The sequence below is a fragment of the Schistocerca nitens genome, chromosome 11 (genome assembly GCF_023898315.1).
Source record: "Schistocerca nitens isolate TAMUIC-IGC-003100 chromosome 11, iqSchNite1.1, whole genome shotgun sequence".
NCBI lineage: Eukaryota > Metazoa > Arthropoda > Insecta > Orthoptera > Acrididae > Schistocerca > Schistocerca nitens.
Genome location: NC_064624.1, coordinates 140990723 through 141016508, shown reverse-complemented (window position 1 = coordinate 141016508; position 25786 = coordinate 140990723). Strand labels below are relative to the sequence as shown.

General features: G+C 43.1%; 2 protein-coding genes across 10 annotated transcripts in view; both read left to right on the top strand.

Annotated features, from left to right (window-relative positions):
* The window catches only part of LOC126212800 (uncharacterized), a 96018-nt gene extending 80627 nt beyond the window's left edge, over positions 1 to 15391 (top strand). For 3 of the 6 annotated variants that reach the window (XR_007540911.1, XR_007540909.1, XM_049940203.1), the window contains exon 2: positions 14845 to 15391. Coding sequence is in view for 3 of the 6 variants with exons in the window: in XM_049940203.1 (XP_049796160.1) it covers positions 14845 to 14855 (11 nt within the window). In the remaining 3 variants the exon portion in view is untranslated. Of the gene's footprint in view, positions 1 to 14831 lie in introns of all 6 variants that reach the window. The other 3 variants (XR_007540910.1, XM_049940202.1, XM_049940201.1) reach the window with 1 other exon arrangement.
* LOC126212802 (poly [ADP-ribose] polymerase tankyrase-1-like) overlaps positions 1 to 25786 on the top strand; it is a 325028-nt gene that overhangs the window by 193696 nt on the left and 105546 nt on the right. The window lies entirely within an intron of this gene.

Sequence of the window (25786 nt, the reverse complement as noted above, 5' to 3'; positions counted from 1 at the left end):
GACGGCATTCTTGCGTCAGACTCTGCCCGTGTTCTTGGGAGTTAAGCTTTACTTAACAGGTCTAGATTATTTTGAAAATGTCCATCGCCTTTTTTTCGGCACCGTATCACTATCCTCATGCTGCCAGAGAAGGTGTCGACATGTGCGACGCTGTTTCCCCACGTCGGGACCCAAATGATTCGACAAATTGCCCTGTACAACAGCATCTGTACAGCTTGAAATTATTTTTGCGAAATCTGATCTTTGCGGCCTCTCTGATAACAGAGAAATGTGAAGCCCCTTTTTTATGTAAAAGAATGTCTGTATTCCTCGATTTTTCGTTGATAACAGTACTCTAAAGATTTTTGCGTAAAACGCTTGGCTAAGTATTACACTTGGATGAGGCAAGTAGAATACTACGGAAAAAGTTATAGCTATGGCTCGCTTGGCAGAATTAACTGTTCCCTTCGCTTCAGGTGTGTTACACATATTCAGGTCTCGGGAGGGCGTCTCTTGCTGATACACTACGGAGACGTCGCAACATCGACACTCGCGACTCATTCACTACGAACGAACCTGCACTGCCAAACACGCCACCCCTGTAATCGAGTGACCCTGGCCTCACATTCTTATTATTTTTTAAGTCTCCTGCGAGTAATGGCGGTTTTCCGAAATAAACGAAAACGGCAGAGAAATTTATATGCACGTGTGCGTCGTGGAAACCATAGTGAAGTCCTAATGGACGCAGCGACTTAGTTTTTAATATTTACGCACAGCACAACCTCGCGTAGCCCTCCAGTTGCGAGATGCGTGTCCATTCCCACACGTGAATCACACTCCTAGTCGCTGGCAGTTGTACCTTTGTAACGCATTCGAGTTGCTCTGTTTCGCACTCCGCACGTTCGTCGGTGGCTTTCGGTCACAGCTGTCTCCAGCTGATGGTACTCTACATTCCTGAGGAGTCGATTCTGTGAGAAAATCTACACGTATTGATATCGTCAAAAGATACCATCAAAATGTTCTTATCCAAGCCACTTATGCTCCTTGGATGACACGCGTCGTGCGGAATATGCGCAGCGGTAAGGGGTGGGACGTATTTACTCTCCATGGTTTTGAAGACGTATGATGGCTAGAAAAATTCCTTCGAGTCAAGGCGAAACCTTAAGCAAGTACATAGGATTAGCCGATTTGTTGTCACCACCCATCGATTGTGAAGCTATAATAAAGAAGTTGACAGCGTCGTCTGTTTCGTATCGATGCGGAATATAATCGCAGTGTGAGAACCTGTCTTACTTCGTGGCAATGTGTCCAGCTGCTGCCTTTGTGTTTCTACAAACTGCATTCGTATCTGGTAACGGATAAGGAAAAAGATCTATCGTCGGCCTTTACACACTGCACATGTGGAGTACCTCATTGAGAGTAACAACTAATTTACTGGAAAGGCAATAAAAATAAAAAATCAACTTACGTCACCGATATTGTTGTGTCTTGTCGCCGGGCAGCGCCGAACGCGAGAACGAGGGACACCAAAGCTTTATTTTACGGCGCCTGATTGCGTTGTACGCAGCTCGTTGGCGCGTGTGAAACTTTGGAGACACAACACGTTTCATACCTTAGACCATAGAGATACACTTGTAGACGGCACATGCATCTATCCTTGCCGTGATGAGGTTCGAAACCAAGTGGTTCACACAGTTGCAGTACCAAGCAGTGATTTCAACATGTGATCTCTTTGTCGTATTAGTGTCACACGTGTAGCAATTCAGATAAGCTAATTTCCCCAAGACTCGCAGTGCTAATCCGGTATCTATCCTTGTTGCGTTTAGCCAGGTGGAACGACAGCAGACGTTTCACACACTGTCCCGACAATTCTTTATTTTCACAAACGATGGAATTCCTGTTCTTGTTGGACTGTGGCTCATTTAACTCGCCGCTTCTACAGAAGAACAAATATCGGCCTGGCGGGAAGCATATAGTTTTCCGGCCGTTCTCTCTGGAGTACGTGTGACGTGTGTTTTTATGCTCTAAGAAGTAACATCCGTGATGTGCGTATTATGACCTCTGCTTAATCCAGCCATGCACATCGTGTACGAGTTCACTGAATGCAACGAAGAGAGGCATAGCGATGTCAGGCCGAGTAACTGCTTCCACGTCACACTACCTTTGCGACGGAGGGTTGTTGCGTAAGACTCTGCTCGATGACGTACATCCTTGGCGATTTCATGTTGTATCATTTTTTATTGTTGTGAAGAAGTAAACCGACTAAATCAAATAACATTATTACTCAGTAATGGATAATTTACTATGTTTACCCGCGTGGTTGACGTGCAGTGCCATCTTAACACACGATCACAGTAAGGTGAATAATGCTATATCTACTGTTATAAGCTTACGAAGCATAACTGAACAACGTGAAGGTATGCATAAGAGTACTAAACAACTAGTCAAACTTCCCTGAGCCACTTCCCACCTCCCACATACCGTACAGTAGTAGGGGATAGTGTTTGCCCTGGGACAGTTTTAATTTATTCGAGATGATGGATCCCCACTCCTCCCCCCTGCCTCCTGGTGTAGATGCCGCAACGTCACACCGATAAAGGCACGGGTTTTCACCCTCCCCTTTTTCCACTTTCCCTCTCCCACCTGCCCTCCCCCACTCTCCATCCCTTCCCAGAGTTCCCAGTCGAAAATAGGTGGGAAAAAGCTCAGTCTGTGAAAAGGTGCTGGTGTGGAAAGACATAGGGCAGTTCCATGTGTTATCCTGTTGGAAATTGAGATAAACTCCAATATTTGGTGGTAAATGTGTTCAACTGATGAGATCTAGGAGGGGTTTTGTGACGATTTTACCTGTGAGCATTCAACTGAAGACTATCTTCATAGTGCCCTACATGGCGATTGGAAAGGACAGATAATGGACGAGAATATGAAGGAGAATACCATTCAGTAATAAAGGTCATGCAGCAGGATGATTTGCCATATCATCCAATAGTGTCAGTTACAGTACAGAGGCTATATATTTTATTTACAAAATTCAATTTGCATAACAATTTGCTGTGCTTCAGTCTCTTTATTTGGCAAGAGTAGCTCATCGTACTCTGCATTTTATTCAATTTTGGAAGGTGCAAGTGTAGTAAAATACTTCGAGAAAAGTTATCGACACACGGAGATATCTGACAGAACTAACGTGCCTGTGAACCCAGGTCCTGCAACGTAAGGAGATCACGCCACCACCGGTTTCATGCAATCTATGCTTTCCAAACACCGTCTGTGCCTTTGTAAAAATTTCGGCAGAATTTATCTCTGGCTTCAGCCAGTTTTCCGTACCTATAACGATATCAGCATTGGTGCTTTCTATCAGCGTTTGAAGTTCCGGTGCTTTACCAACGCAGCTTCGACAGTTTACAATTACAATACTGACTGCTGCTTGGTCCCCACATGTCTTCACTTTGCCCGCACCCTTCGAGGCTGTCGCCCTTTCTGTATCGCCCGAGGCTATCTAACCTAAAAAACCGCCTAGTCCACGGCACACAACCCCTGCTACCCGTGTAGCCGCCTGTTGGGTGTAGTGGACTCCTGACCTATCCAGCGGAACCCGAAACACCACCACCCTATCGCGTAAGTCGAGGAATCTGCAGCCCACAAGGTCGCAGAACCGTCTCAACCTCTGATTCAGACCCTCCACTCGGCTCTGTACCAAAGGTCCGCAGTCAGTCCTGTCGACGATGCAGCAGATGGTGAGCTCTGTTTTCATCCTGCTAGCGAGACTTGCAGTCTTCACCAAATCAGATAGCCGCCGGAAGCCAGAGAGGATTTCCTCCGATCCATAGCGACACACATCATTGTGCCGACATGAGCGACCACCTTTGATGGGTGCACCCTGTTCCCTTCATGGCATCCGGAAGGACCCTTTCCACATCTGGAATGACTCCACACGGTATTCACACGGAGTGCACATTGGTTTTCTTCCCCTCCGTTGCAGCCATATCCCTAACGGGCGCCATTACGCGCCTGACATTGGAGCTCGCAACTACCAGTAAGCCCACCCTCTGCGACCGCCCGGATATTGCAGACTGAGGGCACCTCTGGAACAGGACAAGCTGGCATGTCCGGCCTAAGATCAGTATCAGCTGGACACAGAGCCTGAAACTGGTTCGTCAGACAAACTGTAGAGGCTTTCCGTTCAGCCCTCTGGAATGTCTTTCGCCCCCTGTCACACCTCTATACGACCTCCCACTCTACCATAGGTGAGGGTCAGCCTCAATGTGGGCAGTATCCCAGGCAGCCACAGCCAAAGTCCGATCGGGGGATGTGTGGGACGAGCTGGCCGTCCCCTACAAATCCCCGTCCGGACCTCCACAGTTATGCCCATTGGCCACAGCCTCAAGCTGTGTGATCGAAGCAAACACTGCCTGAAGCTGGAAGCGAAGGGATGCCAACTCAACCTGCATCCGAACACAGTAGTCGCAGTCCCTATCCATGCTAAACACTGTTGTGCAAAGAACGTCTGAACTAGTCTACTGAGAGCACGAACAATTCGACACAAAATTTAAACGGTTATTAAAATACAAGACTGCCTAGTAAATGCAGTAATGCTGGTACTTGCGCACTGCTCACACACTGCTTGGCGGTAGAAGGCTAACTGTACTGTCAGTAACGTACAAAGACTATTTGAAAGAAATAAACAAATGACAGACGACTACGCGACTTTACAATTCACAGATATTAAAATGCAGAACTGCCCCTGCTAATTACGAAACTACACAATGATTTGACGGATTTAACTAAACAAGTGCGCTAAGAACACTCAAACAAATTTTCAACCTGACTACAACACTTACATGAACGCTAAATAAGCCACTTGCTGCTACTTGCGCACTGCAGACTCACTGCTCGGCGGCAGAAGGACACTACGCGATTTTACACTACTCAGGTACTAAAACGCGATGCTACAAATCTCAAATACTATAATACGCCCGAAATTTATGAGTTAAACTACGCAAGTACCCAAAAACACGCAAAGAAATTAAGAATTAAACTATGTAACAAATAAGTGAGCTACGAGTATACGACTTGCTGCTGGCAGCTGCTTATCCAACGGCGGCAGGGAGCACACTAAGAGTAGGCTGCAGTAGTCTGTTGAATACGAATTATTATTCAGATGCACAACACTTTGAAAGAACCTTCTTAACAAATGTAATCGACCCACGCCCCATGGTGTGTATATAATGACGAAGTTCATAACAGATAGTGTGACATTAATTTGCAGCTCACTGCAGTGTCTTAGTTTTGATGACTGTAAAAATTTGAAAGGTGGGAAGTGAAAATATGTCCAAAATTCCAAGGAAATGTAATGGAAAAAGTGTCACGATGATCTCTCCATTGGCAAAACATTCCGGAACAGTCCCAATTTGGATATCTGGGGGGAGGGGGGGGGGAGACTACCAAGGAGAGGTGACTAAGAGAAATACTGAATAATGAAAGAAACGATAACGTTCTCCGAGGCTGGACGTGAAATGCCCGAAGCTTGAATGTCGTAGGAAGGTAGAAAATCTGAAAAGGGAAATGCAAAGGCTCAATCTAGATATAGAAGAGTTCAGTGAAGGATTTTTGGGCAGATGAGTATAGGGTAATACCAACAACAGCAGAGAATGGTATAATAGGAGTAGGATTCGTTATGGAAGGTATGGGAAAGAGTGTGTTACAATGAACAGATCAGTGATAGGGTTGCTATTATCGGAATCGATAGCAAACGAACACTGACAACGATAGTTGAGCTGTATACATGCCGACATCGCAAGCTGAAGATGAAGAAATAGAGAAAAATATGAAGATACTGAAAGAGTAGAGCAGTACATACACCGCGATGAAAATCTAATAGTCATGGAGGATTGGAATTCAGTTGTAGGGGAAGGAGTAGAAGAAAAGGTTACAAGAGAATATGGACTTGGGACAAGGAATGAGGGAGTGGAAAGACTAACTGAGTTCTGTATTAAATTTCAGCTAGTAATAGCGAATACTATGTTTAAGAATCACAAGACGAGACAGTATACTTGGAAAAGACTGGTTGATACGGGAATATATCAGCTAGATACTGGATTGCATGGCTTACCCAGGCACAGATATAGACTAAATCACAGTATAGTAGTGACGAAGAGGAGGCTGAAGTTCAAGATATTAGTAAGGAAGAAGTGGGATACGAAAGTACTAAGGGATGACGAGACACGCTTGAAGTTCTTTCCAGATACAGCAATAAGGAATAGCTCGATAGGTAGTACGGTTGAACAGGGATGGACGTCTCTAAAAAGCGCAATCACAGGAGTTCGAAAGAAAAATGTAGGTACAAAGAAGGTAAGTGCGAAGAAACCATGGGTAACAGATGAAATACGTCAGTTGATCGACAAAAGAAGCAAGTACAACAATGTTCAAAGAAATTCAGGAATACAAAAATACAAGTCGCTGAGGCATGAAATAAACAGGAAGTGCAGGGAAGCTAAGACGAAATGGATGCTTGAAAAATGCGAAGAAATTGAAAAACAAATGACTGTGGGAAGGACTGACACAGAAAATGAGAATTTCAATATAACCTTCCGTGACCTTAAAAGCAAGGCTGATAGCATAAAGAGTGCCACGTTAATTCCACTGTTAAATACAGAGGAGAGAGCGGATAGGTGGAATGAATACACTGAAACTCCCTGTTAGGGGGAAGAAACAGAAATCGATTCAGAAGAGATACGGAATCCAGTATCAGAATCAGATTTTAAGAGAGCTTTGGAGGACTTACGATCAAATAAGATAGATAACATTCCATCAGAATTTCTAAAATCATTCGGGGAAGTGCCAACAAAACGACTCTTGACTTTGGTGTGTCTCGTTAATAAATGAATGACCCTCGCACATATCTAGAAAAACCAGATAGTAAGAAACATCGTCACTCGTATAAATAATCACGAAAAAGTGAACTCACACCACTTTACACCAATACCGAGCGAGGTGGCGCAGTGGCTAGCACACTGGACTCGCATTCGGGAGGACGACGGTTCAATCCCGCGTCCGGCCATCCTGATTTAGGTTTTCCATGATTTCCTTAAATCGCTCCAGGCAAATGCCGGGATGGTTCCTTTGGAAGGGCACGGCCGACTTCCTTCCCCGTCCTTCCCTAATCCATATGAGACCGATGACCTCACTGTCTGGTCTCCTCCTCCAAAACCAACCAACCAACCACTTTACACCAAAGACACGCGTGTAAATGGACGGAAAATCATTAATGCTGCGAAAAACTGGTAATTAAAAACATATTCACGGGTATAAATAATCAGGGGGAACTGAAATGGCAGCTATCTCGTACGTAGAAAGCGGCAGGAATTATACGTATCAGGGCTGAGTGCTGGGAGCATCCGTACCGTACGCGGCCTCCCATCACTGTTTCTGACCTGGAAAAGTGGCCGGCAGGCGCCTCCCTTAGCAGAACACCGGCGGCGTCGATATGTCGCAAGATTTTCGAGCATTCGGACTGGCCGCACCGAAGAACGTTCTGTTTTGATGCGTCACACCAATACCCAAAAAGGGAATTACGAGTAATCCGGTGAATTACAGGCCCATATCAGTAACGTCGATTTGCAGTACGGTATTTGGACGTGTACTGTGTTCGAACATTGTGAATTACCTCGAAGAAAACGATTTATCGACATACGGTCAGTACGGATTAAGAAAATATGCCTTGTGAAGTACAACTAGCTCTCTATACTCATGAAGTAATGAGTGCTATAGACAGGGGATATCAAACTGATTCCATATTTTTAGATTTTCAGAATGTTTTCGACACATTTCCTCACAAGCGTCTTCTATCCAAACTGGGTGCCTAAGGAACATCGCCTCAGTTGTGCCGCTGGATTCGTGTTTTCCTGTCAGAAAAGTCACAGTTCGTAGTAGTAGACGGAAATTCGAGTATAACAGAAATAATATCGGGCGATCCCTAAGGAAGTGTTATAGGCCCCCTATAGTTCCTCATCTATATTAACGACATAGGAGTCAATCTGAGTATAGCCCTCTAGCCCTATTACATTGTCTGTAAAGTCAGATGGTCAAAACGAATAAGATATCTGTATAGTGCGAAAAGTGTCAATCGACCCTAAATCAAGAAAAGTGTGAAGTTATTCACATGAGTACAAAAAGAAATCCACTAAATTTCGATTACGCGATAAGTCACACAAACCTAAAGGCTGCAAATGCAACTAAGTATTTAGGGAGTACAATTACAAATAACCTAAATTGGAACGATCACGTAGATGATGTTGTGGGTAGGGTAAACCAAAGACTCTGATTCATTGGCAGAACTCTTAAAAGGTGCAACAGGTCTACTGAAGACACTGCTGACACCACGTCTGTCCGACCTATTTTCGAGTATTTGTGTGCGGTGTGAGATCCACATCGAGTGGGACTGACGGATGAAAAAGAAAAGATTCAAAGAAGGGTAGCTCGTTTTGTATTGTCGTGAAATAGTGGAGGTATGTGAATTGGAGTGGGAATGATTAAAACAAGACGCTTTTCGTTGCGACAGTATCTTCTCATTAAATTTCAATCACCAGTTTTCTCCTCTGATTGCGAAAACATTCTGTTGGCACCCACCTACATAGGGAGAAAAGATCAACACGATAAAATAAGAGATATCAGGGCTCGCACAGAAAAAATGTAAGTGCTCGTTTTTCCCGCGTGCCGTTCGAGAATGGAACAGTAGAGAGACAGCTTGAAGGTGGTTCATTGAACCCTCTGCCAGGCACTTTATTGTGATTAGCAAAGTAACCTCGTAGATGTAAATGGGATAGTACAGGGTTCCACATCCTGCTAAGAAGAAACACATTGTCTCTATTAATAAAATTATCCGCTTGCCTGATTTCAATTGCCTCCTTATAGACAATGCGCCAGAAACCAATAAAAGAATGGCAACTTTCACAGTTTCGTCAGATTTCATACATTGCCCCTCGTTTAAGCAATGTTATGCTACGGCCGGTTTTTCCGACTGTTGTAGCCCTATATGACGGCGATGTTCCACGCACCTGTCATGAAATGTGCATATCGAAGTGCCGATGCGAGCGACCTGCCTGCACATATTACACGTTGCACTGACGTTTCTGTATTACTGTATGTACGAATACCAACAAGTGACACATGAAACTTACGGTTTTATCAGAGAAATGTCAAAGCGAGAAACAAATTTGTTATACTTAACAAAGATATTTGGTCAGAAATCTTTCCACAACTATCTACATTTGTTTTAGATAAATGTAGAACACAGAAATGTGTAGCTCGTGGTAAAAGAATATAATATCATATTGTTCGCATACCTTTACTGCAGGCAGAAACTGAGTGGAGAGCACTACAATCGCTATTGTAGTGAAATGGCGCCACATGAAGACAAGGCACAGTGTATTCATTGCTATCACGAGAAGAAATATCCAGTTACTGAGCAGCAGTATTCTCGAAAACAATACGGAAGAGAAGCACCGGATGGAAACGAGTATTGTTGAATAGTACATGAAGTTTAAACAGAACAGCAGTGTATTGGATCTTCTGTGAACAGGGCAGCCCTCTGTCAGTGAGAAGCCCTTCCAGATCGACTCGATGCACATCCCACGTATCAGACTTTCCTAGCACCACAGTGCGAACAATTCTATACAACAGATTACACCTTTATGCATGTAAGGTCAATATAAGACACGCCTTACACCAGACGATGGAACTTGTCGAGAAACATTTGCAACTAAGATTTTGGACCGAATCGACACTAGCAATGATTTCAATAAATTCTTTTTGTTCGGATGAAGCTACTTTCCACATGTGAAGTTGAGTTAACAACCATAGTCTGAGGATACAGTGTTCTGAAAATCCACACATTGCCTTAGATCATGTTAGGGACTCCATTAAAATTAATGTTGCCGTGGTTGAATCCACAACAAAGGCACTGGCCATATCTGTTTTGTCCAAACAAAAGTAACAGCTACCATCTACGCCGAAATGCTAGATCAGTTTGTCAAATCGCAGAAGGATAACATATGCTGTTGATGGTGTTACATTAGGAATGTTGCCAAGTGTATGGCGTGAAATCGAATATCGATTAGACATTCTTCGAGCAAACAACGGTGCACAAGTTGAAGATTTTGGACCTCATTACAAACCTTTTGTGGTTTATTCTTTCTTTTGTAACAAACTACTTATTTGAAAATTTAATAGCCTTTTAAAAAATAAGCATTAATAATTTTACGAAGACTTTAGATCCACCCTGTATATTCCACGTTTATAATTCATGAAACCATTATCTCCATTGCTTTGTTGCTCAAATATTTCTCTCTCTACTGGCGTAAAATGTTATAACAATGTATCATCCTATATCAATTGGCAGCTGAACCAGAATATAATGCCAAAACATCGTTCAGCTGCGATTGAAAGTTAAATTACTTTAAGGCTCTGAAAAGAAATGTATGTCAGACGCTATTAAAAAACTGAAGGTGCACTGAAATGAAATGATATTAGTGCTAACCGGTCATGGATGCTGACCTTGCACTGCAATGTCATAGAACTTGGTGACAGCTTTAAATTTGTGCCACATCATGACTGAAATCAAGACTTCCTGATTAGTGTCAGCTGTTACTTTAACCCTTTTGTTGAATCATTCACTTTTCGGAGGTAATCAGAGGAATTCTTTATTTCTGAATTATGTCATTATTCTTCCTATCTCTTAAAACAGTATGCTTCAATTCTGTGTATATTTATTTTGCTTTAGTGACAGAAGCTCCATAAAGTATTCAGTCTATCTGCTGCGTGTTTCCGTATGAGCATGTAAAAATTTAACGGGACATAGAGGATGCCCCACAGAGCAATTAGAGGTAGCGAAGCTGGGATCGGAAAAGCCAGCTTAAGGAGATAATACGAATAAAATCACGTTACTGCGTACTTTTTTATTTAGATTAATTACTGTTAACTCCAAATTCCGTTGTTGACACAATGAACGTACCATTTCTACTGTACCTTACAAAATGTGCTGAAATGGCTCTGAGCACTATGGGACTCAACTGCTGAGGTCATTAGTCCCCTAGAACTTAGAACTAGTTAAACCTAACTAACCTAAGGACAACACAAACATCCATGCCCGAGGCAGGATTCGAACCTGCGACCGTAGTGGTCTTGCGGTTCCAGACTGCAGCGCCTTTAACCGCACGGCCACTTCGGCCGGCAAAATGTGCTGAAACTGACGGCCATTAACGTCAACGCAAGTATAACATCGGGGAAGGAACTTATGACGCAACCTGGCAAATATCTCTGCTATGATCCTCATGTTGCCAGGTCCCTCACTGCTGCTTTCCAATTAACCTGTCTCCAGTATTCGTCAATCGAGGGAAATAAACAGTCGTCGCGACGGATGATTCCTGTTAGGGAATCGTTCTCTGTACAATGTTTCAGAAGCGAGAGCATTGCAGCTTACTTCCCCATACACGAGGTGCACGTCAGTACGTCTCTGTATGGCACTGGGTAATGAATGGTTCTGTCGCTGATTCATAGCACGTTCTGTTCAAAAATGGCTCTGAGCACTATGGGACTTAACATCTGAGGTCATCAGACCCCTAGAACTTAAAACTACTTAAACCTAAGTAACCCAAGGACATCACACACATCCATGCCGGAGGCAGGATTCTGAGACTGTAGCGGTCGCGCGGTTCCAGACTGTAGCACCTAGAACTGCTCGGCTACCCCGGCAAGCTGGAAATTCTGCGGGCGCACATTCTGTCTTGGGACAATGTAAGTACAGTACAACAGAGACACCTTATGGACAGGTAAAGTAAACTAAACCTGCATCATGACTTCGTGCCGGCTGGTGTGGCTGAGCGGTTGTAGGCGCTTCAGTCTGGGACCGCGCGAGCGCTACGGTCGCAGGTTCGAATCCTGCCTCGGGGATGGCTGTGTGTGATGTCCTTAGGTTAGTTAAGTTTAAGTAGTTCTAAGTTCTAGGGGACTGATGACCTCAGATGTTAAGTCCCATAGTGCTCAGAGCCATTTAAACCATTTGAATCAGCTTCGTCGTTCTTGTTTTCTTGCAAGAGATAAACTATGTACATGTTAATAAAGAGCACAGTACGTATAAACAAGTATGCATGTTAGTTGTAAATAAGCTGGAAAATAGTAATGCTGGACAAAGCGGTGGACAGGCTTGCTTCCATACGTCCTTAAGATGGCTTGCCCGACCCCAGGTTCCATACCTCAAATTGTTCACTGGAACATTCTCTATGCCCTGTTATATTTTTGCACGCTCTTACAAAAACACCCTGTATAGGGTGGCGTAAACACCGCATAATTCCTGCTTATAGTGATTGAAAGAGTACGAGATTTTCTACTACATTATTGAGAAGGATTTCAGGCAAGGAAACCATCTGATTCATAAGAAAATCCGATACTAGCTTGGTATATAAATAAAGAAGCATACATAGTTGTATGTTGTGGTAAAGCTGAGCAAAATGATCATTTATACAGTCAGAACAATCTTTATTACGAGTGAAGCATTGGTACAGAGCACGCTCTATTGTCGTTCTATTTATTCCCACGAGGTATGCCTCGTGGACTTGGTGTGGTGACATGAACTGTAGCACAGGTGCTCGACGGCATCGTAGGTGCATAATATATAGCATAATATATAGCAACAAAGACAACATACATTGAATCTTTTTGTAACAGCATTTACAATCAGTATTAATTCATATTATCAACCTACAGTCTTGCAGTAGCTATCTGTTATAGTACTTTGGGATGAAAACCGCCAGAATGTCAGACTCTCTGCCAATAATTTCTAATAACTGCTGAAAAGCATCCAGAGGTATACTATCAACGGTAGCTTCTCTACTTGTGTAGAAGATTTGATGATTTAACATGTTTGTTGTTTTGGGAAAGCTACCAGTACACTGTCGTTACCTTCCACAGTAATCCCGCATACAACGGCAGCCTCTTGATGCCCTACCTGACCGCATTCACATAGAGTGTGCTAGAGTGCCTGGAAACGTCTTGTGTTGTAACGTACTTCCCCAGACGCTGCCGCTTGCTACACACGGAGATATCTGACAGAACTAACGTGTCTGTGAACTCAGGCCCTGCAAGGTAAGGAGATCCTGGTTCACGATTAAACATCAGAATAACAGACATCACACATGCCCTAAAATATTTCAGTGAAGAGGTGATACCCACTACTGTAGAACACAGAAACAACTGTTACCTGCACTAAATCCTTTTATTATAGAATCAGCAAAAACGTTGGGTTAAAGTGTGTAGTTGGTGACATTGGAAAATCCTGCATAATTAGGGAGATACTGACGAATTCACAAATGAACTTAATCGTGATACATGAACACATAGCAACCTTTCAAAAGCGTTTCTACAAGACAAAAGAACCCCTAGCGTAACTTACAATACAATGATCACAAAACAATTTACCCTCCCAAATATTACAATACTTCATTATTGCCCTATTGTCTATGCTATTTTAGCTGGGCAATAACATATATTTACCGATACCTTTCTCGACTTTTAAGCCCTATGAACACACACACGATACGTGGCTAGCTTGGACACAAGTGAATGGTAGGAAAATACGTAACACAACTCGAATCTCCAGTAGAACTGCCGTGCACGCACACGTTAGTGACTCCCTTACTGAGCGCCTGAGAAACACGACATCCAGCGCGCTCTGTCGGCGGCTGCTGTGGCCGGCAGTGGCGTGTGATGGCGGCGGCGCGTCGACGCTGTGCGGACGTCTGAACCTCGACGCTGTTCTGGCCCCAGCTGTGTCAGCAGTCGGAAACCTACCCTCACTTTTTGTGAAGCTAAACCAATGGCAATGTCCACTCGCCCTGGCTTAGCAGCGTGTACAGCTCTGCCCTCTTAATTGTTCCACAGAACGTGACTAACTCGGGTCGAAATCTGTAATCTCGACTCCGGACATGTTACGAGATTTTCGAACCCTGTGAACAGAAGTGTTCACTAAAAAACTTTTTTAGGCTTACAGAACAGTAAGTGTTCCGTCTACACGTGGTCCTGGTCTGAGGAGCCCTCTCCTCCTACCCAGGGTCCCGCTCTGTATACCTACTTCGTTCTCCCCCGCTGTACCCTGTGTTCATCCCCTACCTCAGGTAGTAGTGGCCAGTGCTGCCTGTGGTGCCGACTTGCGTCGTTTCTTGGCGGAATGAAGCTTGAGAAGCGTATTGGAGGGTGGGAACTACTTTCCTTCTGGCCTATAGCATTCATGTTTCGTTCCTGTCCGCCCATAAACGAGCTGTTCACATCGAACCTCGTGTTCTCCGCTCCTTCATCACGTGATATGCGAGTATTTGTTAACAATAGCGGTGTTCTCCACCGGTCTGTTTTCCATCCTGAAAAAAAGAAACACAGGGACAATGTTTTTCGTGCTTGTCAAAGACCTCCCGTTGTCATTCTGAAAGCATTCCTTTCCGAGAAGCTGTCGGCGGCCTCCGGTTTTTTCTTTCTATATGTGTTCTCCCGTCGTCTGTGCCCCACTCTTAACTTTATTTTTGCGATTTAATATTTCTCGCAAATGCAAATTCCGTGTATTGGTCCTCTCAGAGCGGCCATGTGGACCCCTGCTACGCTAAGAAGTTTCTTTCCGTTCCACGCAGGTGTCAGTCAGAGAAGCCCGATTAATAGCTTACTGTCAGCTAATGGTGTCATTTTCAGCTGCTTTTCACAACCTGTTTGCCACGTTCTGCCCCACGTGTAACTGATTTCTCACTGTTTGTTCAACTATTACTTAAACTAATCAAATTACGTAAACACACTTAATGTTGTTCTATGATCATCAGATTTTGTTTGCAGATCATGTGTGAGGGACACCGCTCCTAGAGGGCACTGCTTGCCACGCCCTCCACCTGCTCCACCCTCCTCGGCAGCCGGCGCCGCAGGAAGGCCGCAGGCAGCGCTTCACGCCACACGGTGCTGCCTGTGTTTCTCAGGGTTTTGAGCGGCAGCAGACGGCGGTGGGCGCGACGCGAGATCGCTCGTCGACTTGAAGTCAAGCGCCGGCACGACACTCGGGAACGACAGAGCAGAGAGCTTTGTGAGGAAGACGCCAGCGAACCGCAGCCTGGCCGACCCCTCTCCAGGACGACAACGCGACAGCAGCGGCCACTATGCACGCCACGCCCGACTGGCCACGGCCCAGATGGACAGTAGCTTCAAGATAAGCGGCGTCTGTAGCAGCAGATACTTTCCATGTACAGTCTATGTAACACAGACATGGAAACTGTTATACAGAAGAACATTGCTTATTTTGCATGCCGCCATTTGCATGCCACACTTCTGTGTAACATAAAGTTAGGTATTGTATTTTTTTTTCCTTTTTTAATAAAACACAGTAATACGATTTGCGGTAATTCTTGTCTAGCGATACGAGAAAGCAGGTTTCTTAGACGACCAGGCAGCACTCAACACTGTATGTTCGCCTATGTACGTTTGTTAAATAGTTCAGTATATGTTATATAATCATTATTAAAAAATTTGAGTCTCTTGTCGCTTATATCCATGTAATCATCAGTTTCCAATCACGCTCATAATTCGTTTGTGTGAAATTATACTTGTAGAAATTAAGATTTTCATAATTTTGTACGAATTGTATATTTAGTAACATGAAAAGCTGAACATTCCAATATATGGAGAAAGTTCGAGAGACAATATGCAAAATCACTGTAATATACCACTTTTAAGTAATATGAATTTAATTTTTACGAAATGAATGGACTTAATACGCGGGTTACTCCAAAAGAAATGCACACTATTTTTTTTTTAAATCCATATTTTATTCTACATGTTTCAAAGTTTGTGTAGATACATCCTTTAGGAACAATATTTTCGTTTCTCCACATAATTTCCATCCCTCTCAACTGCCTTACGCCATCTTGGAACCAGCGCCTGTATACCCGCACGCTAAAATTCTGGACCAACCTGTTGGAGCCACTGTTTGGCAGCGTGCACAAGGGAGTAATCATCTTCAAACCTTGTTCAACGAAGAGAGTATTTCAGTTTCCCAAAGAGATGATAATCACATGGGGCCAGGTCAGGACTGTAAAGCGGGTGTTTCAGTATTGTTCATCCGAGTTTTGTGATCGCTTCGACGGTTTTTTGACTGACACGTGGCCGTGCTTGTCGTGCAACAGCAAAACATCCTGTTTTTGCCGATGTGGTCGAACATGACTCACAAGGGGAGGCTGCCAATTGTGAAATTCAGATTCGATTCATACTGCGCATAATAAAAGCTCATGGCCAGAGGTGTAATGTGGCAAAGCACCAAGATGCACTTCTCAGCCGTTGTCGAGAAAATCGACACTTAAAATAAACCGTTTCCGTGAAATACTCTCTACGATTAATTATTTACTACAGCGTCGTGGCGCAGCGGAAAGCGCTCGGGTTCGTAATCCGAAGGTCGCCGGATCGAATCTCGCGCCATGCAACCTTTTTTTTTTAAGTATTTGTTTTTTGTAATTCAAATGTGTGTATACACACACACACACACACACACACACACACACACACACACACACACACACACACGTATATATATATATATATATATATATATATATATATATATATATATATATATATATATATACTCCTGGAAATTGAAATAAGAACACCGTGAATTCATTGTCCTAGGAAGGGGAAACTTTATTGACACATTCCTGGGGTCAGATACATCACATGATCACACTGACAGAACCACAGGCACATAGACACAGGCAACAGAGCATACACAATGTCGGCACTAGTACAGTGTATATCCACCTTTCGCAGCAATGCAGGCTGCTATTCTCCCATGGAGACGATCGTAGAGATGCTGGATGTAGTCCTGTGGAACGGCTTGCCATGCCATTTCCACCTGGCGCCTCAGTTGGACCAGCGTTCGTGCTGGACGTGCAGACCGCGTGAGACGACGCTTCATCCTGTCCCAAACATGCTCAATGGGGGACAGATCCGGAGATCTTGCTGGCCAGGGTAGTTGACTTACACCTTCTAGAGCACGTTGGGTGGCACGGGATACATGCGGACGTGCATTGTCCTGATGGAACAGCAAGTTCCCTTGCCGGTCTAGGAATGGTAGAACGATGGGTTCGATGACGGTTTGGATGTACCGTGCACTATTCAGTGTCCCCTCGACGATCACCAGTGGTGTACGGCCAGTGTAGGAGATCGCTCCCCACACCATGATGCTGGGTGTTGGCCCTGTGTGCCACGGTCGTATGCAGTCCTGATTGTGGCGCTCACCTGCACGGCGCCAAACACGCATACGACCATCATTGGCACCAAGGCAGAAGCGACTCTCATCGCTGAAGACGACACGTCTCCATTCGTCCCTCCATTCACACCTGTCGCGACACCACGGGAGGCGGGCTGCACGATGTTGGGGCGTGAGTGGAAGACGGCCTAACGGTGTGCGGGACCGTAGCCCAGCTTCATGGAGACGGTTGCGAATGGTCCTCGCCGATACCCCAGGAGCAACAGTGTCCCTAATTTGCTGGGAAGTGGCGGTGCGGTCCCCTACGGCACTGCGTAGGATCCTACGGTCTTGGCGTGCATCCGTGCGTCGATGCGGTCCGGTCCCAGGTCGACGGGCACGTGCACCATTCGCCGACCACTGGCGACAACATCGATGTACTGTGGAGACCTCACGCCCCACGTGTTGAGCAATTCGGCGGTACGTCCACCCGGCCTCCCGCATGCCCACTATACGCCCTCGCTCAAAGTCCGCCAACTGCACATACGGTTCACGTCCACGCTGTCGCGGCATGCTACCAGTGTTAAAGACTGCGATGGAGCTCCGTATGCCAAGGCAAACTGGCTGACACTGACGGCGGCGGTGCACAAATGCTGCGCAGTTAGCGCCATTCGACGGCCAACACCGCGGTTCCTGGTGTGTCCGCTGTGCCGTGCGTGTGATCATTGCTTGTACAGCCCTCTCGCAGTGTCCGGAGCAAGTATGGTGGGTCTGACACACCGGTGTCAATGTGTTCTTTTTTCCATTTCCAGGAGTAATATATATATATATATATATATATATATATATATATATATATATATATATATAATTCCTGACAATCAGTTGCGACAGTTATGCATATAATAAGTTGTTGAAAGTCGTTTGTCGTGGAAAAACTGGCGACTTAGAACATCATTATGTATTCCGCAAACAAAGTTGTATTTCACAAATGTTATTAATTGTCTTCATAATGTTAACCACGTATAGTTAACGGAAGACGTAGAAACGATATTCCGAAACGAATACGTATAGCGTAAGTCAAACGTTCGAATTAGAATAGAGACCCCACGAACACAAATTTGCTGTGGCAGGTATGAAATATAAACTCCGTTACTCGCTCGTTACACTTGAAAGACAGATGTTGAATGGGCCGAAACGAGCCGCCGCGTAACAGCGTAGTTGCCTGCTAACTTCGAAAGAAGGTAGATGCGGTCCCTAGCGCAACTTATTACATCGTCGAAAATAAGTGCGGACGTGAGAGCTTCGGTACACCCTGTTAAACGGAAAAATGCAGGCGGTACAATTGGAGAGCGATCCGCCTTCACCAACATGCATAAGCAATTCATTAATAGTTTATATGTATATATATATATAATTTTAAAAAACTAATAATAAAAAAAGTGGCATAGCGCGAGATTCGATCCGGCGACCTTCGGATTACGAACCCGAGCGCTGCAGAAGTTTATTAATCGAAGAGAGTATTTCACCGCAACGGTTTATTTTAACTGTCGATTTTCTCGACAACGGCTGAGAAGTGCATCTTGGTGCTTTGCCACATTACACCTCTGGCCATGAGCTTTTATTATGCGCAGTATGAATCGAATCTGAATTTCACAATTGGCGGCCTCCCCTTGTCAGTCGAGCTTGAAGTTTCTTCAGTGTCGTCACATATACATCAGAATGTATGGTGGTTCCACTTGGCATGATGTGCACAGGCAAGAGTCCTTCGGAATCGATAAACACCGTAGCTGTAACTTTTTCAGCAGAAGGTGTCGTTTTGATTTTATTTTCGCCCTTGGGTGAATTTGCATGATGCCACTCCAATGATTTCCTCTTCGTCTCTGGTGAAAAACGATGGAGCCATGTTTCATCACCTGTCACAATTTTTCCAAAAAATTCATCTCCACCATTCTCATACTGTTCCAAAAGTTCGCTGTATACCGTTTTCCTTGTTTCTTTGTGAACCACTGTCAACATCCTGGGAAGCCACCTGGCACAAACCTTTTTTAACGCCAAAACTTTCAGTATTCTGCAAACACTTCCTTCCCTATCCGAACGTAGCATGACAATTGGTTCACTGTCAGCAGTCACCAATTCGTTAACTCTCTGCACATTGTCTGGAGTGTGCCCGGTACGAGGCCTTCCGCTGTGAGGACAGTCCTCAATATTGCCGTGCCCGCTTTCTTTACGCAACCTGCTCGCCCACCGACTAACTAACTGTACTGCGATCGACAGCAGCATCTCCGTACACCTTTTTCAACCTCTTGTGGATGTTTCCCACTGTCTCGTTTTCACAGCACAGGAATTCTATGACATCACGTCACTTCTGACGAACGTCAAGTGTAGCAGCCATCTTGAAGACATGCTGTGACGGTGCTACGCACTGGAACAGGTAGAACTAAGTTTGAACACAAGCAGGAAGGATGTTTATACACACTGTAAAACTTTCACACATGCAGAATGAAAACTGTATTTTTACAAAAATAGTGTGCATTTCTTTTGGAGTGACCTTCGTAGAATGAAAGAGGTGAGAATTGATACCATTGTAATACATATACAGGAGATGTGCTTTTTTTACGATTTTATCCTCGTTCAGGGCTTCTTTCCTTTCGAAGAAGAACGACAATCTAATCTTTCACCCGCAGACGCAGGGTCTGTATCAAAAACATTCTCGAGCTCCATTAGTGAGTGATTTACTCTGAGGAAAAAATAAAGACGCTGATTTTCCGGGTCACGGATCGTGGACGCTGGGTCGCCAGTGATAAGACGGGCTTTGGCTACGTTGAAGCGGCGTGTTTTGAAATACAGCATCGCGTGAAGTAAGCGATGCATTTGAAAGGCAGTCTCAGCCAGCAAAAGTGCAACGTAGCGGGCACAGCAGGAGGGTTTAATGACAGGTGATTGCCTCCCACGAGGCAGCTCTGTTCGTCTGTGACTTATCTCCTTTCTTATTAAAGTTTAGATGGCCTGTTTTCCTCAGTTGCGTGTAATATTATGTTGGTAATTTTCACATTACGGAACCCATTACAACTAAATTTACCAAGCCATTCTCAATTCGCTATTATTTTCTAAAACGTTCCGCCAGTGACAGGGTTTAGGAATGCTGCTAGAGTAGTTTTGCTAATAGCCAGTCGAATTTTCAGCAGCAAAGCACTGAGGATATGAACATTCATTTACTGTGGCTATGTTTCCAAACAGGTTAAAGTTCGTTTCACCACACTTTCCACAAACGTGACGTCATCTTGACGTCACATGCAACATCTACGACCGCATGATCGGCTATCGACTTTCGTTAGCTTTCGATACAGACCCCTGACAAGACTTAATGCGCACACACTGGATGTTTACAAAAACACGACGTTCTTGGAATGATGTATTATAATTACTGCAATAATAAAATGTTACATAATGATTTATCGATGGTTAATGGCTTCACATAAGAGTGCTCTCTCAGAAGTGAGTTATTATCATCAATATTTTGGAAATTAAACATGAAACACGTTTGTTTTATAATTAGCAGTATGCCGTCTCAAGCCATCAGAGTACTGAAAATCTATTACAGAAATGTGATCATTATCGTTAAATGCCACTTAGTAACGCATCAACAATGTATAAGGGTTTGTTTGTCTTGTTGCTCTGGGTGATTATTAGACGAAATATTTGTCAGGATTTGTTACCGGTGGGTCCTTTCGGTGTGGCACTATGTGAACGCCGAGAAGTAAGTTTGAACAGTTTTATTTACAAAGACTGATCATAAAACATGCATCCTACGTGCACCCATCACCACTGTGTCTGACATCGTAATTATGTTCGTATCGAAAGTTTCCATGGTGAGCTAAGAAAAAGAGACATATTTGCACCTGAGGCCACGCTGCGGATGGCGGCCAGTGGCTTACTCCCTGCGTCGCACTGCGGCCGAATGCACGTCTACTGACCGAGCAGATGTCAGCACTCCAGATAGGTCGGCTGGCGAGCGCGTGTTACGTACCGTATGTCTGCGTGCAACCGGTTGACCCATACATCACTCTCCCCAGAGAAGAAGAGCAACCATAGGTGGCTCAAAACGACTTCCTGGGCGTTATGAATCTATTTCGCCATTTGTGGCATCAGAAGGCATTGCAACATGTATTTCATTTGCAGACACAGTAACGTTCGGTACAGAGAAGCGTGCCTTCAGGATGACAATTTCATACATGACAAATGCTGTTGACAAAAAAAAAAAACAATTTAATAAAAGCAATAAAAACACAATACTGTCAAGCAAGTATGCATTAACATTACTGAATGAATCGAAATACTTAATTCAGTTTGCTGCTTCAATGAAGCTTAACTCATTATTGGAAGAAATCACATTTTCATGGATATCCTTAATTAAATTACTGCAATTGGAAAACCTTGATAAGAAATGCTTTCCATATGTTAATATGTATGAATCATTGTAATAAGCAGATAACATTCTCATTAATGGCAAATGCCCAGTAGAATGAAATGTAGTAGGCAATATACTAGGCATATAAAATAGTTCACATGATAAATCACAATGTGTCGCATTCAAGATTAATCCACTATTATTCAATTTGAGTGTAAAGGGTAGCTCAGTTGTATCATAATTTTTACAAGTAGATGTGACATCAAGGTTGGAGTTAAATGAGACAATTACACCTTCCACACATCATTTAACAAATGGATGATAAAGATGCGTTAAAATTTTAGGGCAATCATCTCTTGGAGAATGATTCATAAACACATCTTTCTCACAGCTATACACTCTACTATCTAAGAATACTTCTGATTCAGCGCAAATTAACTTATGACTACGTTTACACATACGCAAATCATTTTCATTTACTGACAAAATATCTTCGATGCACGCTGATCAGTAGATAATCATTCAGTACGTATCTTACTTGAATCCGTGCCTGTCTCCATTTCACAAGGTAGGTATAAATCTTACACATTTCAAAATTATTCTTTGATCTAGCAGTGGGTATAGAAGCAATAACAGTTAATTCATATTCAATCTTTAAAGAGTGTGTGCTGGTTTACTTATAGTAATTGTATAAATTGTAATAACAGGGTAAATCGTAGTATAGGTTGCATTTACCTCTCGCTCAATTGATAGTAGGATCTATAAAAATTGTTCCGGATGCAGTAGTACACTGCTCAAACAATCATTTCAACTACTTTCTAAGGCTGTTCTTAAGTTAAGGGCATCAGTTCTAGCATTTGATAAACTATCTGTAATCCTTAACAAAAGTGCTTTTAAATTTAAGTGTACACTCACAGAATTTAATCCTTGGAATAGTTCTAGGATTTTTGCTTTCATTTCATTGGGAATTACGTGGAAATGTGAGATAAAATGTTTTACAATCTGTTTAATGAAAACTGTGTAGTTAGTAATAGTTCTTTGCATATTCTTTAGTTAGGTAATTTCATTAGAGATGTTTGTTGAATTTGTACTGGACTGTTGTGCAAGAGCTAATACTTTGCTTTGACCTTTCAGCAGATCTCGACTAGTTAAAGTACCAATAATGGTACGAAGGATACTCCCTCCAAAATCACACCAGACACGTTTATATCTAATTAAAGTTTTGTGTGGCAAGGGCCTTAAAAAACAGTAAAACTCTTGTTCATAATTAGTAAATGTAGACTCTGCCTGCATTCTGGCTGTGACCCAGTTATTATATGAAGATGTACCCATTTCAAAAATTGTATCATTACCCTTAACAGAACGAATTAGATCAATTTGCTTCTTTACAGAACTGAACTGTTGCTGGATTTCACTCAGACTGTACTTGAGGACAAGTTTTGAATTACTTGTTGAAACTACCATGTTTGATAGTGCTACAAACAAAACACCTGCACTCTGTGGTACTACGACTACAGCATAAGTAGAATACGCTATTATAGGAAACATTAGAATAAAAATGAACAATGGTTAATTGAGTCTAAATACTAGAGTTAACAATGAACGTAAATTAAATGAGTTTCTTGTGGTAACCGGTGGAATAAAAGGTTCAGTTTCACTTGTGCACTGTTGTAATAGCTTCAGTACAAAATTTTCACAACATATTCACATAAGCACATGGCTGAAATAAACATATGTATTGCACTCTCACACCTACACACGTTTATGCAGATTGCAGAGGTCTCTGGAACAGGATCGCTCGGGACTTGGAGATGCCTCGGCCTCGAATTCTAGACCGTTTCATTGCGATTCTCGTTTCCTGGGTTTAAGAAGAGCAGATCTGCCTCTCGGCCTGTCCTCATCATCTTGGAATACTACAGGAAATCTACCCAGAAATTGCTTTACACGATTGACATGAACGACAATCGAACGAAAGGGCCGTTGGGGCTTAAGAGTGGTTGGCGACAACACCTCCAAGATTGGATATGGTCCTTTCCAAAATTTCTTAACTATTTTATTTGACTCTTCTTTAACACCACATTGCTCAGATACACAAGATCTCCAACCCGATTCTGTGGCACTGCTGCTTGGTGGTCGTTGTCTTGCTTGCTGAAGAAAGGATTGATGATTTCGCTGTTTCACTCCCCTCCATGCTTCTTGAGATTGCATGCTAGATCCCTTACATGTTCATTGCAGATTCCGGCAGTCTATCTCGCAAAGTCCAAGGGTGGATGCATTCTTCTTCCACAGACGATCTCACATGGACTTAGACCAGTTGAGCTGTGCATTTTGCCATTGTAACAACTTACCAGGTAAGGTAAACAGACATGCCAGTTGTAGAGTTTGCTGATCACACAATGGCTAACCATTTTAATGATTGTTCTGTGGACTCGCTCAGCTCTTCCATTTCCTTCAGGGTGTGCTGGTGTAGTCCTTAACTCAGTTATTTGCATGAGCTTACAAATCTGTTTAAGTAGTCCACTCATAAAACTCGCTCCTTGATCACTAGATTTACTTAATGGTGATCCAAACTTAAGAATCCATTTGCATACAAAAACTGTAGCTATAGTCTCGCGCTCTGATGAGGTATTGGTATGATGAGAAGGTATCTAGAGAAATGATCTAACATTGACAATAAGTATTTGTTTCCATCCTTAGTCATAGGCAACGGTCCTATGACATTTAGTCCTACTCATTCAAATGGTTTGCTTGTCTCTCTCACTTCTTGCAATGGCGCTCTACTTTTTCCTACATTATTCCGTCTGTTACAGGAATCACATTGTGAAACAAACTTGAAAAGTCAGCTTTTGCGGCTCAGCCACCAAAACATTTGAACTATTTTAATGTTTGTTGCTTTTTTTACCACAATGTCGCGGTAATAAAGAATTGTATTGTTCTCTCATGATTTGCTCTTTAATGCTTTCTGGAATATCTAGGAGGTTTCCTTGACTAGAGATTTTCTACAATAATCCATCTATTTCGACAAAATCTTGAGCTGCCTTTAACTCTTCTTCTCGACTTATTGTAACACAAACATTCACTTTTCCACTCCTTGCATCAGCATTGACAAGTCGGCATATAACCTTAAATTGGTACTCACTTAGTCTTAATGCCAATCTTGTTAATTTGGAACTTAGATCCTTTAAGCCCAATAACCATTTAAGTGCGGCATGATCAGCAATAACTGTAAATTCTCTTCCTGTTAAGAAACATCTGTTACGTGTTATACCAAAAAAACAAAACACAAAGCTCCTTCTCAGTAGTAATATAATTACATTCTGCCTTGCTGGGTGTTCATGACGATCAGCTTCTTGAGACAAGATTGCACCTAGGGCACGAATGGATGCATCAGTTAAAAGAATAAAAGGTTTACTGAAATCTTGATAGGCTAACCCTGGGGCTGTGGTTAGAGCAATTTCAAGTTCTTCCATTGCCCTTTTGCACTCTGCTGACCAATTACATGTGGCTCCTTTCTTCAGTAGCTGTGTCATTGGACGTGCTATATTTGCATAACTGGCTATAAATTGTCTGTAGAAATTTGACAATCCCAAGAATGATTGTAGTTCCTTCAAATTCTGTGATTCAGTAAATTAATTTTTCATCAGGTTGTACACTTTCACTAGTTGTAACATGACCAAGATAGTTTACCTTGTGCGAAATGACATTTATCTATTGATAAACACATGTTTGCACTTCTTATACGCTCAAGAACAGCTTGTAGTCTCTCAGTTCGCTGCTTCATGTTTTCACCAAAAATTATCACGTCGTCAAGGTAAACAAGTGCTTGTGTTGGTGTGAGCCCTCGTTGAACTGAATCCATCAGGCGTTGAAATGTAGCTGGAGCATTACGAAGTCCAAATGGCATACGAAGATACTTGTATACTCCTGTAGGTGTTACAAATGAAGTTTTTGGTTGATCATCTGGATGCACTGTTAATTGGTGATAAGCATTTGTCACATCACATACGGAAAAAAATGGACATCTGCCCAAGTAATCCTAGATTTCCACTAAATTTTGTAAGGGGTAAATGCCGAGTGTGGTCACAGCATTCAAAGATCGGTAATCAACACAAAAACGGAACTGTGGTTCTCCAGAA